The 18,395-nt window shown below is 41.5% G+C and overlaps 1 protein-coding gene across 1 annotated transcript in view; it reads right to left on the bottom strand.

Moving 5' to 3' along the window:
• Positions 1–18,395, bottom strand: part of LOC118397958 (potassium voltage-gated channel subfamily H member 8-like) — a 139,650-nt gene that overhangs the window by 32,234 nt on the left and 89,021 nt on the right. Inside the window, exon 11 of the mRNA XM_052469899.1 lies at positions 1,212–1,426. Coding sequence (XP_052325859.1) covers positions 1,212–1,426 — 215 coding nt within the window. The remainder of the gene's footprint in view (positions 1–1,211; positions 1,427–18,395) is intronic.

Raw genomic sequence — 18,395 nt, 5'->3', positions numbered from 1 at the left:
GTACATTAGTACTGCTTGCCATTTGGTAGCAGAGAGAACAATCTGTGACTTGGGTGACTTAGCCAATTCTCAGGGCCTTCCTCTGACACCGGCTGGTATAGAGGTCCTGGATGGCAGGGCTCGGCACCTGTGATGTACTGGGCCGTACACACTACCCTCTGAAGCGCCTTGCGGTCGGATGCCAAGCAGATGCCATACCGAGCGATGATGCAGCAAGTCAAGCTATAGAATGTTTTGAGGATCTGAGGGCCCATGCAGAAACTTTTCATCATCCTGAGGGGGAAGAGGCATTGTTGTGCCCTCTCCACGGCGGTGTTGCTGTGTGTGGACCATGATCATTCCTTAGCGATGTGGACACTGAGGAACTTGAAGCTCTCGACCAATATTTAGCTCATCTGGTAGGCTCACATCACTGGGCAGCTCGCGACTGGGTTTCCCTTGTAATCCGTGATAGTTTACAAGCCCTGCCACATCCGACAAGCGTCAGAGCCGGTGTAGTAGGATTCCATATTGGTCCTGTATTGACATTTAGCCTGTTTCATAGTTCGTCGGCGGGCGTAGCTGGATTTCTTATAAGCATCCGGATTAGTGTCCCACTCCTTGAAAGCCGCAGCTCTAGCGTGTAGCTCAGAATGAATGTTGCCTGTAATCCATGGCTTCTGTTTGTGATATGTACTTGCGGTAACTGTGAGGACGATGTCGTCAATGCACTTAATAATGATGCTGGTGACTGATGTGGTGAACTCCTCAATGCCATCGGATGAATCGCAAAACATATTCCAGTCAGTGCTAGTGAAACAGTCCTGTAGTTTAGCATCCACTTCATCGGACAACTTCCGTATTGAGCGCGTCCCTGGTACTTCCTGTTTGAGTTTTTGCTTGTAAGCAGGAATCAGGAGGAAATAGTTATTGTCAGATTTGCCAAAGGGAGGGCAAGGGAGAGCTTTGTATGCATCTCTGTATATGGAGTAAGGGTGATGAAGAGTTTTCCCCCTCTACTTGCACAGGTGACATGCTGGTAGAAATGAGTTAAAACGCATTTCAGTTTTCCTGCAGTAAAGTCACTGGCCACTAGGAGCGCCGGCTCCGGATGAGCATTTTCTTGTTTACCTATGGCCCTATACAGCTTGTTGAGCATGGTCTTACTATGTGTGTGTGTGTGTGCGTGCCTGATTCCATGTGTAACTGTGTGGGTGTTTTACGTCACTCACATGGCACTCGTGTCCCTCCCTCAGGTTGTATGTGAGGTCCAGATGGATGTCTTGGACAAAGCGGCTGGTGTACTCTGGGTAGAGGTCCAGTACCTCATACAGACCACTCAGGTTGATACACTGCAGGTCACAGTAGGTTAGGGCCTTCACATCTGCGTTGGTCTTTATCACCCGGTCATCTATAGACATGTTGGCCCCGATCAGGTCACCCTTACCTGGGGAGGGAGAGGTAGTGGTGGAGGTTTCAGACAGAGAGTTCTAAATATAGAATAGACAAAGCCCCCTATCATGTCATTTCTAGGGCTGTACTTCTGTGTCATGGAATGTTCTTAATATGTGGCCATAAGTTAAAAACACAAAACAGAATCTGATCAGTCATAGATCATAGTTAGAATATAACATATAATATGTTTCATGTCATAAAGTGACACTATCTTTCTGTTTTCATAGACTGTTTACTCTGCTCCCATTTTCTTGTGTGTACTGTGTTGGATGTCTGATTAGATTTGATTAGGATCTCTTCTTTTGGGGGGGGCGGCTGGCAGATATGGGCAGTATTTCTCTTACATGTGTTTGAAATATGTATTTCATTTACTTCAATTACTATTTTGTGGCCCCTTTTCACCCTGCATTGGTATCAGAAGTCTGATAGCCCTATGGTGCGATAAGAGTGTTTGCTAACTGAGCTTAATACATTACAAGACCAAAAGTATGTGTTAGATAGATAGCAGTGGTGTAAAGTACTTAAGTAAAAATAATTCAAAGTACTTTGGGTATCTGTACTATACTTTACTGTTTATATTATTGCAACATTACTTTTACTTCACTACATTCCGAAATAAAATGTACTTTTTACTCCATATATTGTCCTTGACACTCAAAATGTACTCGTTATATTTTGACAAGGGATTTTGACATCCCTGGTCATCCCTACTGCATCTGATCTGGCAGACTCACTAAACATAAATGCTTAACTTGTAAATTATGTCTGAGTGTCGGAGTGTGCCCCTGGCTATCCGTCAATAAAAAATAAAATAAAATAGTTTGCTTAATATAAGGAAAATAATGAATTTTAAATTATTTATAGTTTTACTTTTGATACTTACGTATTTTTTTAAACATAATACTTTTAGACTTTTACTCAAGTAGTATTTTACTGGGTGACATTTACTTTTGAGTCATTTTCTATTAAGGTATCTTTACATTTACTCAAGTATGACAATTTAGTACTTTTTCCACCACTGATCGATAGTTAGTTAGTTCGATAGTTGGTTAGTTCGATAGATACTTAGATAGATAGTTGGTTAGTTCGATAGATAATTAGATAGATAGTTGGTTAGTTCGATAGATAATTAGATAGATAGTTGGTTAGTTCGATAGATAATTAGATAGTTGGTTAGTTCGATAGATAATTAGATAGATAGTTGGTTAGTTCGATAGATAATTAGATAGATAGTTGGTTAGTCCGATAGAAAATTAGATAGATAGTTGGTTAGTTTGATAGATAATTAGATAGATAGTTGGTTAGTTCGATAGTTGGTTAGTTCGATAGATAATTAGATAGATAGTTGGTTAGTTTGATAGATAATTAGATACATAGTTGGTTAGTTCGATAGTTGGTTAGTTCGATAGATAATTAGATAGATAATTGGTTAGTTCGATAGATAATTAGATAGATAGTTGGTTAGTTCGATAGTTGGTTAGTTCGATAGATAATTAGATAGATAGTTGGTTAGTTGGATAGATAATTAGATAGATAGTTGGTTAGTTCGATAGTTGGTTAGTTCGATAGATAATTAGATAGATAGTTGGTTAGTTCGATAGTTGGTTAGTTTGATAGATAATTAGATAGATAGTTGGTTAGTTCGATAGATAATTAGATAGATAGTTGGTTAGTTCGATAGATAATTAGATAGATAGTTGGTTAGTTCGATAGATAATTAGATAGATAGTTGGTTAGTTCGTTATTGGTTAGTTCGATAAGTTGGAGATAGATAGTTGGTTTGGTTATTTCGTTAGTTCGATTGGTTAGATAATTAGATAGTTGGTTGGTAGTTGGTTAGTTCGATTGATAATTAGATAGATAGTTGGTTAGTTCGATAGATAATTAGATAGATAGTTGGTTAGTTCGATAGATAATTAGATAGATAGTTGGTTAGTTCGATAGTTGGTTTGGTTTGATAGATGGTTGGATAGTTCGAGTTGGTTAGTTTGATAGTTGGTTAGTTCGATAGATAATTAGATAGATAGTTGGTTAGTTCGATTGATAATTAGTTAGTTGGTTAGTTCAACAGTTAGTTGGTTAGTTCGAGTTAGTTGGTTAGTTAGTTCGACAGTTGGTGGTTAGTTTGATAGTTAATGGTTAGATAGATTATTTGGTTAGTTCGATTAGTTATTATTTTGATAGTTGGTTAGTTCGACAGTCGGTTGGTTAGTTCGACAGTTGGTTAGTTAGTTCGATAGTTGATTATTTTGATAGATAGTTGGTTAGTTCGACAGTTGGTTGGTTAGTTTGACAGTTGGTTGGTTAGTTTGACACTTGGTTAGATGGACAGCTGGTTAGTTCAATAGTTGGTTAGTGAGTTCAGTAGTTAGTTGGTTAGTTCGACAGTTAATTGGCTAGTTCGATAGTTAGTTGGTTAGCTCAACAGTTGGTTGGTTAGTTTGATAGATAGTTGGTTGGTTCGTTTGACAGTTGGTTGGTTAGTTTGACAGTTAGTTGGTTAGTTCGACAGTTGGTTGGTTAGTTTGACAGTTGGTTAAGTTGGTTAGTTCGATTGGTTGGTTCGATAGTTGGTTAGCTTGACAGTTGGTTGGTTTTTAGTTTGTTAATTGGTTGGTTATACATTAGTTGGTTAGTTCGACAGTTGGTTGGATAGTTGGTTGGTTAGTTTGGTAGTTAGTTCGATAGTTGGTTATAGGTTAGTAGTTGGTTGGTTAGTTCATAGTTGGTTAGTTGGTTTCACATAGATAATTAGATAGATTGTTCGATAGTAAGTTACATAGATAGTTGGTTAGTTCGATAGTTGGTTAGTTGGTTAGTTCGATAGTTACTTGGTTAGTTCGAAAGTTGGTTAGTTCGATAGTTGGTTAGTTCGATAGATAGTTGGTTATTTCGATAGTTGGATAGTTGCTTGGTTCGACAGTTAGTTGGTTAGTTCGACAATTAGTTGGTTAGTTTGACAGTTAGTTGGTTAGTTCGACAGTTGTTGGTTAGTTAGACAGTTAGTTGGTTAACTCAACATCTGGTTAGTTCGATAGTTAGTTACATAGATAGTTGAGAAGTTTGATAGCTGGTTAGTTTGACAGTTAGTTGGTTAGTTCGACAGTTGTTGGTTAGTTCGACAGTTGGATAGCTTGTTAGGTTGACAGTTAGTTGGTTAGTTCAATAGTTGGTTAGTTCGATAGATAGTTGGTTAGTTGGATAGTTGGTTAGTTTGACAGTTATTTGGTTAGTTCGGCAGTTGGTCAGTTCGGCAGTTGGTCAGTTCAACAGTTGGTCAGTTCGACAGTTGGTTAGTTCGACAGTTGGTTAGTTCGACAGTTTGTTAGTTCAACAGTTGGTTAGTTCGACAGTTGGTTGGTTAGTTAGACAGTTGGTTAGTTCAACAGTTGGTTAGTTCGACAGTTGGTTGGTTAGTTAGACAGTTGGTTAGTTCGATAGTTAGTTACATAGATAGTTGGTTAGTTCAACAGTTGGTGGTTAGTTCGACAGTTGGTTGGTTAGTTCGACAATTGGTTAGTTGGTTAGTTCGATAGTTGGTTACATAGATAGTTGGATAGTTGGTTAGTTCAATAGTTGGATAGCTTGTTAGTTTGACAGTTAGTTGGTTAGTTCGATAGTTGACTAGTTCGATAGATAGTTGGTTAGTTCGACAGTTGGTTGATTAGATAGTTGGTTAGTTCGATAGTTAGTTTCATAAATAGTTCGACAGTTGGTTAGTGAGTTCGACAGTTGGTTAGTTAGTTCGACAGTTGGTTAGTTCGACAGTTGGTTAGTTTGACAGTTGGTTAGTTCAATAGTTGGTTAGTTAATTTGATAGTTAGTTGGTTAGTTTGACAGTTGGTTAGTTCGATAGTTGGTTACATAGATAGTTGGTTACATAGATAGTTGGACAGTTGGTTAGTTGGATAGTTGAATAGTTGGTTAGTTCAACAGTTAGTTGGTTAGTTCGATAGTTGGTTGGTTCGATAGATAGTTGGTTAGTTGATTAGTTCAATAGTTGGTTAGTTCGATAGATAGTTGGTTAGTTCGACAGTTGGTTGGTTAGTTTGTCAACTTTCCAGAAACAAGTCTCTCACAGTTGCCGCTTGCTATAGACCAGATCTATAGTGCCTTCCTCACCATCTTATATAAGCATGCCCCATTCAAGAAATGTAGAACCACTCTAGACCTGACTGCCCTTGACCAGCACAAAAACACCCTGTGGCGTTCTGCATTAGCATTGAATATCCCCCGTGATATGTAACTTTTCAGGAAAGTTAGGAACCAATATACACAGGCAGTTAGGAAAGCTAAGGCTATCTGTTTAAAACAGACATTTTCATCCTGTAGCACAAACTCAAAAAAGTTTTGGGACACTGTAAAGTCCATGGAGAATAAGAGCACCTCCTCCCAGCTGCCCTGAGGCTAGGAAACACTGTCACCACTGATAAATCCGCTATAATTGAGAATTTCAAGAAGCATTTTTCTACGGCCGGCCATGCTTTCCACCTGGCTACCCCTACCCCGGTCAACATACCTACAACCCCCACAGCAACTCGCCCAAGCCTCCCCCATTTCTCCTTCACCCAAATCCAGATAGCTGATGATCTGAAAGAGCTGCAAAATCTGGACCCCTACAAATCAGCCGGGCTAGACAATCTGGACCCTCTCTTTTGAAAGTTATGTGCCGAAATTGTTGCACCCCTATTACTAGCCTGTTCGACCTCTCTTTCGTATCGTCCGAGATTCCCAAAGATTGGATAGCTGCCGCGGTCACCTCCCTCTCCAAAGGGGGAAACACTCTAGACCCAAACTGCTATAGACCTATATCTATCCTACCCTGCCTTTCTACGGCATTCGAAAGCCAAGTTAACAAACAGATTACCGACCATTTCGAATCCCACCGTACCTTCTCCGCTATGCAATCTGGTTTCAGAGCTGGTCATGGGTGCACCTCAGCCACGCTCAAGGTCCTAAACAATATCATAACCGCCATCGATAAGAGACAATACTGTACAGCCGTATTCATCGACCTGGCCAAGGCTTTCGACTCTGTCACTCTTATCGGCAGACTCAACAGCCTTGGTGTCTCAAATGACTGCCTCGCCTAGATCACCAACAACTTCTCTGATAGAGTTCAGTGTGTCATATCGGAGGGCCTGTTGTCCGGACCTCTGGCAGTCTCTATGGGGGTGCCACAGAGTTCAATTCTCGGGCCGACTCTCTTCTCTGTATACATCAATGATGTTGCTCTTGCTGCTGGTGATTCTCTGATCCACCTCTACGCAGATGACACCATTCTGTATACTTCTGGCTCTTCTTTGGACACTGTGTTAAACTTCTTTATTCTAAGGGGCAGTATTTTGAAGTTTGGATGACAAACGTGCCCAAAGTAAACTGCCTGTTACTCAGGCCCAGAAGCTAGGATTATTATACCTTTATTTCAACAAGGAACACAGACTGAGACCAAGGTCTCTTACAGCTGGGCCCTGCGTATACATGTTTACACATACAGTTTTAGGTACAATGATTATGAAACTACCCAAGGCAAACAAAACGATCACAGATAACACAAATAAATACAGCAACAGATTACATTTACACACAGGTTATTCCCCTAACAGGTTATTCCCCTAACAGGTTAATCCCCTAACAGCACAAGAATTTGCATTACCCAAAACAGTTACAAGTAATACAAAAACAAAAATCCTCCAATAAATATTTAAAACGGGGATATGCATATAATTGGTATATTTGGATAGAAAACACTGTCTGTGAGTATAACAGAACTGATATGGCAGGCGAAAACCCGAGGAAAATCCATCCAGGAAATTGATTTATTTGATGCGAGTGGTTTTCCATTGAAAGCCTATTGACTATGTAGGGTTTAGCGCTCAGATTGCAGTTCCTTTGGTTCCACTATATGTCAACAGTATTTAGACATGATTTCATGCTTGTTTTTTGAAAAACGACGACAAATAAGACCTTTTGGTAAGTGGTCTATGGAATCATGCAGTACTGGTTTGTTCTTTTTCCTTTCTATTGAATACGCTATTGTCCGGTTGAAATAGTGTTGATTATTTAGATAATTGACATCCTGAGGATTAATTATAAACATCATTTGACATGTTTCGAACTTTACCGGTACTATTAGGATGTATTCGTCTGCATGTTTTGACTGCCTTTGAGCCAGTGGATTACTGAACAAAACACGCCAACAAAACTGACCTTTTGGGATATAAAGAGGGACTTTATCGAACAAAACAACCATTTATTGTGTAGCTGGGACCCTTTGGATTGCCAACATCGATATTTCTGACTTTCGTGATGCCTCTGCTTGGTTGGAAAATGTTTGTATGCTTCTGTAAGCAGGGCACTGTCCTCAGATAATCGCATGGTATGCTTTCACCATAAAGCCTTTTTGAAATCTGACAAAGCGTCTGGATTAACCTTTCTGGCACAGGCATTCCGCTAGCGACCCACCTCGACAACATCCGGTGAAATTGCAGAGCGCTAAATTCAAATGACATACAGTGCCTTGCAAAAGTATTCGGCCCCCTTGAACTTTGCAACCTTTTGCCACATTTCAGGCTTCAAACATAAAGATATAAAACTGTATTTTTTTTGTAAAGAATCAACAACAAGTGGGACACAATCAGGAAGTGGAACGACATTTATTGGATATTTTTTTTAACAAATCAAAAACTGAAAAATTGGGCGTGCAAAATTATTCAGCCCCTTTACTTTCAGTGCAGCAAACTCTCTCCAGAAGTTCAGTGAGGATCTCTGAATGATCCAATGTTGACCTAAATGACTAATGATGATAAATACAATCCACCTGTGTGTAATCAAGTCTCCGTATAAATGCACCTGCACTGTGATAGTCTCAGAGGTCCGTTAAAAGTGCAGAGAGCATCATGAAGAACAAGGAACACACCAGGCAGGTCCGAGATACTGTTGTGAAGAAGTTTAAAGCCGGATTTGGATACAAAAAGATTTCCAAAGCTTTAAACATCCCAAGGAGCACTGTGCAAGCGATAATATTGAAATGGAAGGAGTATCAGACCACTGCAAATCTACCAAGACCTGGCCGTCCCTCTAAACTTTCAGCTCATACAAGGAGAAGACTGATCAGAGATGCAGCCAAGAGGCCCATGATCACTCTGGATGAACTGCAGAGATCTACAGCTGAGGTGGGAGACTCTGTCCATAGGACAACAATCAGTCGTATATTGCACAAATCTGGCCTTTATGGAAGAGTGGCAAGAAGAAAGCCATTTCTTAAAGATATCCATAAAAAGTGTTGTTTAAATTTTGCCACAAGCCACCTGGGAGACACACCAAACATGTGGAAGAAGGTGCTCTGGTCAGATGAAACCAAAATTGAACTTTTTGGCAACAATGTAAAACGTTATGTTTGGTGTAAAAGCAACACCCTGAACACACCATCCCCACTGTCAAACATGGTGGTGGCAGCATCATGGTTTGGGCCTGCTTTTCTTCAGCAGGGACAGGGAAGATGGTTCAAATTGATGGGAAGATGGATGGAGCCAAATACAGGACCATTCTGGAAGAAATCCTGATGGAGTCTGCAAAAGACCTGAGACTGGGACGGAGATTTGTCTTCCAACAAGACAATGATCCAAAACATAAAGCAAAATCTACAATGGAATGGTTAAAAAATAAACATATCCAGGTGTTAGAATGGCCAAGTCAAAGTCCAGACCTGAATCCAATCGAGAATCTGTGGAAAGAACTGAAAACTGCTGTTCACAAATGCTCTCCATCCAACCTCACTGAGCTCGAGCTGTTTTGCAAGGAGGAATGGGAAAAAATCAGTCTCTCGGTGTGCAAAACTGATAGACATACCCCAAGCGACTTACAGCTGTAATCGCAGCAAAAGGTGGCGCTACAAAGTATTAACTTAAGGGGGCTGAATAATTTTGCACGCCCAACTTTTCAGTTTTTGATTTGTTAAAAAAGTTTAAAATATCCAATAAATGTCGTTCCACTTCATGATTGTGTCCCACTTGTTGTTGATTCTTCACAAAAAAATACAGTTTTATATCTTTATGTTTGAAGCCTGAAATGTGGCAAAAGGTCGCGAAGTTCAAGGGGGCCGAATACTTTCGCAAGGCACTGTAAATATAAATATTTAACATTCATGAAAATACAAGTGTCATACATCAAAATAAAGCTTGTCAGATTTCAAAAAAGCTTTATGGCAAAAGCACACCATGCGAGGACAGCGCCCCACATATAAAAGCATGAAAAACAATTCGACCAGGCGAGTCGAGAGTCAGAAATAGCGATAAAATAAATGCCTTACCTTGGAAGATTTTCTGTTGGCACTCCAAAAGGTCCCAGTTACATCACAAATGGTGCTTTTGTTCGGTAGTCCTTCTTTATATCCCCAAGAACTCAGTTTAGCTGGCACGCTTCATTCAATAATCCACCGGTTTCCCTCCTTCAAAACGCATACAAACTGAATCCCAAACGTTACCAATAAACTTTTCCAAACAAGTCAAACAATGTTTAAAATCAAACTTCCGGTACCTTAATACGTAAATAAACGATACAATTTAAGACGGAGATTCATTATTGTCTTTACCGGAGATAAACAACAAAGGACGCGCTCTCATCCACGCGCATGAAAACATAACAGCCAAAATCGGAGCCACTCAGAAAAACTACAAATTCTAGCTCATTTTCCCAAAAACAAGCCTGAAACTCTTTCTAAAGACCGTTGACATTTAGTGGAAGCCCTAGGAGCTGCAATCTGGGAGGTTTTCGCTTCATAATAAACATGACAGCCATTGGAAACAGTGGTAGGCTGAATTTCTTTACATTTTATGGTTTGTCCTTGGGTTTTTGCCTGCCATATCAGTTCTGTTATACTCACAGACATTATCTTAACAGTTATAGAAACTTTAGAAACTTTAGAGTGTCTTCTATCCAAATCTAACAATTATGTGCATATCCTAGCTACTGGGCCTGAGAAAAAGGCTGTTTACTTTGGCCACGCTTTACATCCAGACGTCAAAATACTGCCCCCTAGCCCAAAGAAGTTAATATTTTAACCGATGTATAGCTCTTGTATTTTCATGAATGTTTATTATTACTATTTTTTTATTTGAATTTGGTGCTCTGCAATTTCACTGGATGTTGTCGAGGTGGGTCGCTAGCAGCACGCCGAGCCCAAAGATTAACTAACCTCCAGACGAGCTTCAATGCCATTACAACTCTCCTTCTGTGGCCTCCAACTGCCCTTAAATGCAAGTAAAACTAAATGCATGCTCTTCAACCGATCGCTGCTCGGACCCGCCCGACCATCCAGCATCACTACTCTGGACGGTTCCGACTTATATGTGGACAACTACAAATACCTAGGTGTCTGGTTAGACTGTAAACTCTCCTTTCAGACTCACATTAAGCATCTCCAATCCGAAAATAAATCTAGAATCGGCTTCCTATTTCGCAACAAACATCCTTCACTCATGCTGCCAAACATACCCTCGTAAAACTGACCATCCTACCAATCCGATGTCATTTACAAAATAGCCTCCACTCTATTCAACAAATTGGATGCAGTCCTTCACGTGCCATCCGTTTTGTCACCAAAGACCCATATACTACCCACCACTGCGACCTGTATGCTCTCGTTGACGGGCCCTCGCTTCATACTCGTCGCCAAACCCACTGGCTCCAGGTCATCTACAAGTCTTTGCTAGGTAATGCTCCGCCTTATCTCAGCTCACTGGTCACCATAGCAGCACCCACCCGCAGCACTCGCTCCAGCAGGTATATTTCACCAATCACCCCCAAAGCCAATTCCTCCTTTGTCCAACTCTCCTTCCAGTTCTCTGCTGCCAATGACTGGAATGAACTGCAAAAATTAATGAAGCTGGAGACTCATATTTCCCTCACTAGCTTTAAGCACCAGCTGTCAGAGAAGCTCACAGATCACTGCACCTGTACATAGCCCATCTGTAAATAGCCCTTTCCAACTACCTCATCCCCATACTGCATTTATTTATCTTGCTCTTTTGCACCCCAGTATCTCTACTTGCACATTCATCTTCTGCACATCTATCACTCCAGTGTTTAATTGCTATATTGAAATTACTTCGGCACCATGGCCTATTTATTGCCTTTACCTCCCTTATCTTACGTTATTTGCACACAATGTATATAGATGTTTTCTACTGTATTATTGACTGAATGTTTGCTTATTCCATGTGTAACTCTGTCTTGTTGTATGTGTCGAACTGCCTTGCTTTATCTTGGCCAGGTCGCAAGTTGTAAATGAGACCTTGTTCTCAACTAGCCTAACTGGTTAAAGAAAGGTGAAATAAAATAAATTAATGAACATTCCCATTGTTCCTCAACTGTAGTGTATGATATACCATTTTGTAGCTCTGAGTCTCTACTTTTATCCAATGTAAAAAACAAAATCTAAAATGTTGCTACACAAGACTGATTTGGGCCGGTCGGTCAGATTTTGTAACATTACAGCCATATTCTAAAATGGATTATGAAAAAGACAAAGACAAAGTGAAAACAGGTTTAGACATTTTTACTAATTTATTAAAAATAAAACAGAAATTACTTATTTACATAACCTCTACAGGATCGTTAATTTCACATTTCCACAAACTTCAAAGTGTTTTCTTTCAAATGGTATCAATAATATGCATGCCTTTGCTTCAGGTCCTGAGCTATAGGCAGTTAGACTTGGTTATGTCATTTTAGGCAACAAAAAAAAGGGTTGGATATTAGATCCATCCTGTTCCCATTGATCATCCTTGAGATGTTTCTGTCTATTTGAACTGGTCAGTTTGTCTAGGAAATCCTGTCCAACGCTGCTTTTCAAAAAAATGTATTGTGTATTACAACTGCATAAGTGTTGCTCTACAATTTCTGATGGACTGAGTTTTGAAATCAGTTGAATTTGAGTATGATAGCTAAAGAGATGGAGAAAACACCTGTCTCCTGATTACATATTTGAACTAAGGGCAACCATGGCATCCGACAGGACGCATCGAACCATGAATGATGTATAAAGGTAAGATAGTCTAGCTAGCTACATTTTCAGATAATACAGATAGAGTTGGGTAGGTCATTTTAGGTGAAGATTGAAAAAAGGGTTGAATCTTTACGAGTGTATTTAGACCCTCAGGTGCATCCTGTTTCCATTGATCATCCTTGAGATGTTTCTACAACTTGATTGCAGTCCACCTGTGGTAAATTCAATTGATTGGACATGAATTGGATAGGCACACACCTTGGAAAGGCACATACCTGTCTATATAAAGGTCCCAGAGTTGACCGTGCATGTCAGAGCAAACACCAAGCCATGAGGTCGAGGAATTGTCTGTAGAGCTCTGAGACAGGATTGTGTCGATGCACAGATCTGGGGAAGGGTATCAAAACGTTTCTGCAGCATTGAAGGTCCCCAAGAATACAAAGGCCTCCATCATTCTTAAATGGAATAAGTTTGGAACCACAAAGACACTTCCTAAAGCTAGCCGCTCTGGAAATCTGAGCAATCCGGGGAGAAGGGTCTTGGTCAGGGAGGTGACTTGACAGCCCGCTTGGAGTTTGCCAAAAGGCACCAAAATTGACTCTCAGACTATGAGAAACAATATTCTCTGGTCTGATGAAACCATGATTGAACTATTTGGCCTCAATGCCAAGCGTCACGTCTGGAGGAAACCTGGCACCATCCCTACGGTGAAGCACGGTGGTGGCAGCGTCATGCTATGGGGATGTTTTCAGCAGCAGGGACTGGGAGACTAGTCAGGATCGAGTAGAGAGAGATCCTTGATGAAAACCTGCTCCAGAGTGCTCAGGACCTTAGACTGAGGTGAAGGTTCACCTTCCAACAGGACAACGACCCTAAGCACACAGCCAAGACAATGCAGGAGTGGCTTTGGGACAAGTCTCTGGATGTTCTTGAGTGGCCCAGCCAGAGCCCAGACTTGAACCAGAAAGAACATCTCTGGAGAGACCTGAAAATATCTGTGCATTGACGCTCCCCATCCAAGCTGACAGAGCTTGAGAGGATCTGCAGAGAAGAATGGTAGAAACTCCCCAAATACAGGTGTGCCAAGCTTGTAGATTCATACCCAAGAAGGCTCAAGGCTGTCAGTGCAGTCAACCAAGGTAGATTAACAACAACATATCACAGTCATAGCAAGTACAATGTTAATGAGAATGCTGGTGCTGTTCAGGCCAACTACAGTTGAAGTCGGAAGTTTACATACACCTTAGCCAAATACATTTAAACTCAGTTTTTCACCATTTCTGACATTTAATCCTAGTAAAAATTCCCTGTTTTAGGTCAGTTAGGATAACCACTTTATTTTAAGAATGTGAAATGTCAGAATAATAGTATATAGAATGACTTATTTTATCTTTAAGTTCTTTCATCACATTCCCAGTGGGTCATAAGTTTACATACAATCAATGAGTATTTGGTAGCATTCCCTTTAAATTGCTTAAAATTTGGGTCAAATGTTTCAGGTTGCCTTCCACAAGCTTCCCACAATAAGTTGGGTGAATTGTGGCCTATTCCTCCTGACAGAGCTGGTTTGTAGGCCTCCTTGCTCGCACACGCTTTTTCTGTTCTGCCCACAAATTTTCTATAGGATTGAGGTCAGGGCTTTGTGATGGCCACTCCAATACCTTGACTATGTTGTCCTTAAGCCATTTTGCCACAACTTTGGAAGTATGCTTGGGGTCATTGTCCATTTGGAAGACCCATTTGCGACCAAGCTTTAACTTCCTGACTGATGTCTTGAGATGTTGCTTCAATATATCCAAAACATTTCCCCTCCTCATGATAACATCTATTTTGTGAAGTGCACCAGTCCCTCCTGCAGCAAAGCACCCCACAACATGATGCTGTGCTTCACGGTTAGCATGGTGTTCTTCGGCTTGCAAGCATCCCCCTTTTTCCTCCAAACATAACGATGGTCATTATGGCCAAACAGTTTTATTTTTGCTTCACATTTCTCCAAAAAGTACTATTTTTCTCCCCATCTGCAGTTGCAAACCGTAGTCTGTTGTTTTTATGGCAGGTTTTGGAGCAGTGGCTTCTTCCTTGCTGAGTGGCCTTTCAGGTTATGTCGATATAAGACTCGTTTCACTGTGGATATGGATACTTTGTACCTGTTTCCTCCAGCATCTTCACAAGGTCCTTTGCTGTTGTTCTGGGATTGATTTGCACTTTTCGCACCAAAGTACGTTCATCTCTAGGAGACAGAACTCACCTCCTTCCTGAGCGGTATGACGGCTGCGTGGTCCCATGGTGTTTATACTTGCGTACTATTGTTTGTACAGATGAACGTGGTACCTTCAGGCGTTTGGAAATTGCTCCCAAGGATGAACCAGACTTCTGGAGGTCTACAGTTTTTTTTCTGAGGTCTTGGCTGATTTATTTTGATGTTCCAATGATGTCAAGCAAAGAGGCACTGGGTTTGAAGGTAGGCCTTGAAATACATCCACAGGTACACCTCCAATTGACTCAAATGATGTCAGTTACTCTATCAGAAGCTTCTAAAGCCATGACATCATTTTCTGGAAATTTCCAAGCTGTTTAAAGGCACAGTCAACTTAGTTTATGTAAACTTCTGACCCCACTAGAATTGCGGTACAGCGAAATAATCTGTCTGTGAACAATTGTTGGAAAAATTACTTGTGTCATGCACAAAGTAGATGTCATAACCGAATTGCCAAAACTATAGTTTGTTAACAAGAAATTTGTGGAGTGGTTGAAAAACGAGTTTTAATGACTCCAACCTAAGTGTATGTAAACTTCCAACTTCAACTGTACCTGCAATATATTTATGTATTTTAAAATACTTAATACATGTATTTTAAATGAAATACATGTCAAAATACAACTATTTTGTAGTTTTGATATATTGATCTTTATGGTGTTTTGTAAATCATTTCCCCCCCCATCCCTGGATGCTAGGGGGGTACTGATAGTAAACAGTGACTGCTCTAAACAATGACTGCTCTTATTCCCTCGCTCTCCTCCTCTATTCACTCCTACCTACCTGATCTCTCTCCTCTCCTCTCCTCTATTCACTCCTACCTACCTGATCTCTCTCCTCTCTTCTCCTCTATTCATTCCTACCTACCTGATCTCTCTCCTCTCCTCTCCTCTATTCACTCCTACCTACCTGATCTCTCTCCTCTTCACTCCTACCTACCTACTTACCCTCCTACTTACCTATTCACTCCTCTCCTCTATTCACTCCTACCTACCTGATCTCTCTCCTCTCCTCTCCTCTATTCACTTCTACCTACCTGATCTCTCTCCTCTCCTCTCCTCTTCACTCCTACCTACCTACTTACCCTCCTACTTACCTATTCACTCCTCTCCTCTATTCACTCCTACCTACCTGATCTCTCTCCTCTATTCACTCCTACCGACCTGATCTCTCTTCTCTAATCTCCTCTATTCACTTCTACCTACTTGATCTCTCTCCTCTATTCACTCCTACCGACCTGATCTCTCTCCTCTCTTCTCCTCTATTGACTCCTACCTACCTGATCTCTCTCCTCTCCTCTCCTCTTCACTCCTACCTACCTACTTACCCTCCTACTTACCTATTCACTCCTCTCCTCTATTCACTCCTACCTACCTGATCTCTCTCCTCTCCTCTCCTCTCCTCTATTCACTTCTACCTACCTGATCTCTCTCCTCTCCTCCATTTACTCCTACTTACCTGATCTCTCTCCTCTCCTCTATTCACTCCTACCTACCTGATCTCTCTCCTCTCCTCTCCACCCCTCTATTCACTCCTACTTACCTGATCTCTCTCCTCTCCCCTCCTACTTACCTGATCTCTTTCTTCTCCTCTCCTCTATTCATATCTACCTACCTGATCTCTCTCCTCTCTTCTCCTCTATTCACTCCTACTTACCTGATCTCTCTCCTCTCTTCTCCTCTATTCATTCCTACCTACCTGATCTCTCTCCTCTCCTCTCCTCTATTCACTCCTACCTACCTGATCTCTCTTCTCTAATCTCCTCTATTCACTTCTACCTACTTGATCTCTCTCCTCTATTCACTCCTACCGACCTGATCTCTCTCCTCTCTTCTCCTCTATTCACTCCTACCTACCTGATCTCTCTCCTCTCCTCTCCTCTTCACTCCTACCTACCTACTTACCCTCCTACTTACCTATTCACTCCTCTCCTCTATTCACTCCTACCTACCTGATCTCTCTCCTCTCCTCTCCTCTATTCACTTCTACCTACCTGATCTCTCTCCTCTCCTCTATTCATACCTACCTACCTGATCTCTCTCCTCTATTCACTCCTACCTACCTGATCTCTCTCCTCTTCTCATCTATTCACTCCTACCTACCTGATCTCTCTCTTCTCTAATCTCCTCTATTCACTTCTACCTACTTGATCTCTCTCCTCTATTCACTCCTACCGACCTGATCTCTCTCCTCTCTTCTCCTCTATTCACTCCTACCTACCTGATCTCTCTCCTCTCCTCTCCTCTTCACTCCTACCTACCTACTTACCCTCCTACTTACCTATTCACTCCTCTCCTCTATTCACTCCTACCTACCTGATCTCTCTCCTCTCCTCTCCTCTATTCACTTCTACCTACCTGATCTCTCTCCTCTCCTCTATTCATACCTACCTACCTGATCTCTCTCCTCTATTCACTCCTACCTACCTGATCTCTCTCCTCTTCTCATCTATTCACTCCTACCTACCTGATCTCTCTCTTCTCTTCTCCTCTATTCACTCCTACCTACCTGATCTCTCTCCTCTCCTCTATTTACTCCTACTTACCTGATCTCTCTCCTCTCCTCTATTCACTCCTACCTACCTGATCTCTCTCCTCTCCTCTCCACCCCTCTATTCACTCCTACTTACCTGATCTCTCTCCTCTCCCCTCCTACTTACCTGATCTCTTTCTTCTCCTCTCCTCTATTCATATCTACCTACCTGATCTCTCTCCTCTCTTCTCCTCTATTCACTCCTACTTACCTGATCTCTCTCCTCTCTTCTCCTCTATTCATTCCTACCTACCTGATCTCTCTCCTCTGTTCACTCCCACCTACCTGATCTCTCTCCTCTTCTCTCCTCTCCTCACTTCTACCTACTTGATCTCTCTCCTCTATTCACTCCTACCGACCTGATCTCTCTCCTCTCCTCTATTCACTTCTACCTACTTGATCTCTCTCCTCTCCTCTATTCACTCCTACCTACCTGATCTCTCTCCTCTCCACCCCTCTATTCACTCCTACTTACCTGATCTCTCTCCTCTCCCCTCCTACTTACCTGATCTCTTTCTTCTCCTCTCCTCTATTCATATCTACCTACCTGATCTCTCTCCTCTCTTCTCCTCTATTCACTCCTACTTACCTGATCTCTCTCCTCTCTTCTCCTCTATTCATTCCTACCTACCTGATCTCTCTCCTCTGTTCACTCCCACCTACCTGATCTCTCTCCTCTTCTCTCCTCTCCTCACTTCTACCTACTTGATCTCTCTCCTCTATTCACTCCTACCGACCTGATCTCTCTCCTCTCCTCTATTCACTTCTACCTACTTGATCTCTCTCCTCTCCTCTATTCACTCCTACCTACCTGATCTCTCTCCTCTCTTCTCCTCTATTCACTCCTACCTACCTGATCTCTCTCCTCTCCTCTTCACTCCTACCTACCTACTTACCCTCCTACTTACCTATTCACTCCTCTCCTCTATTCACTCCTACCTACCTGATCTCTCTCCTCTCCTCTATTCACTTCTACCTACCTGATCTCTCTCCTCTTCTCTATTCATACCTACCTACCTGATCTCTCTCCTCTCCTCTATTCATACCTACCTACCTGATCTCTCTCCTCTCCTCTATTCATACCTACCTACCTGATCTCTCTCTTCACTCCTATCTACCTGATCTCTCTCCTCTCCTCTATTCATACCTACCTACCTGATCTCT

The sequence above is a fragment of the Oncorhynchus keta genome, chromosome 19 (genome assembly GCF_023373465.1).
Source record: "Oncorhynchus keta strain PuntledgeMale-10-30-2019 chromosome 19, Oket_V2, whole genome shotgun sequence".
NCBI lineage: Eukaryota > Metazoa > Chordata > Actinopteri > Salmoniformes > Salmonidae > Oncorhynchus > Oncorhynchus keta.
This window is presented reverse-complemented; position numbering and strand designations above follow the sequence as displayed.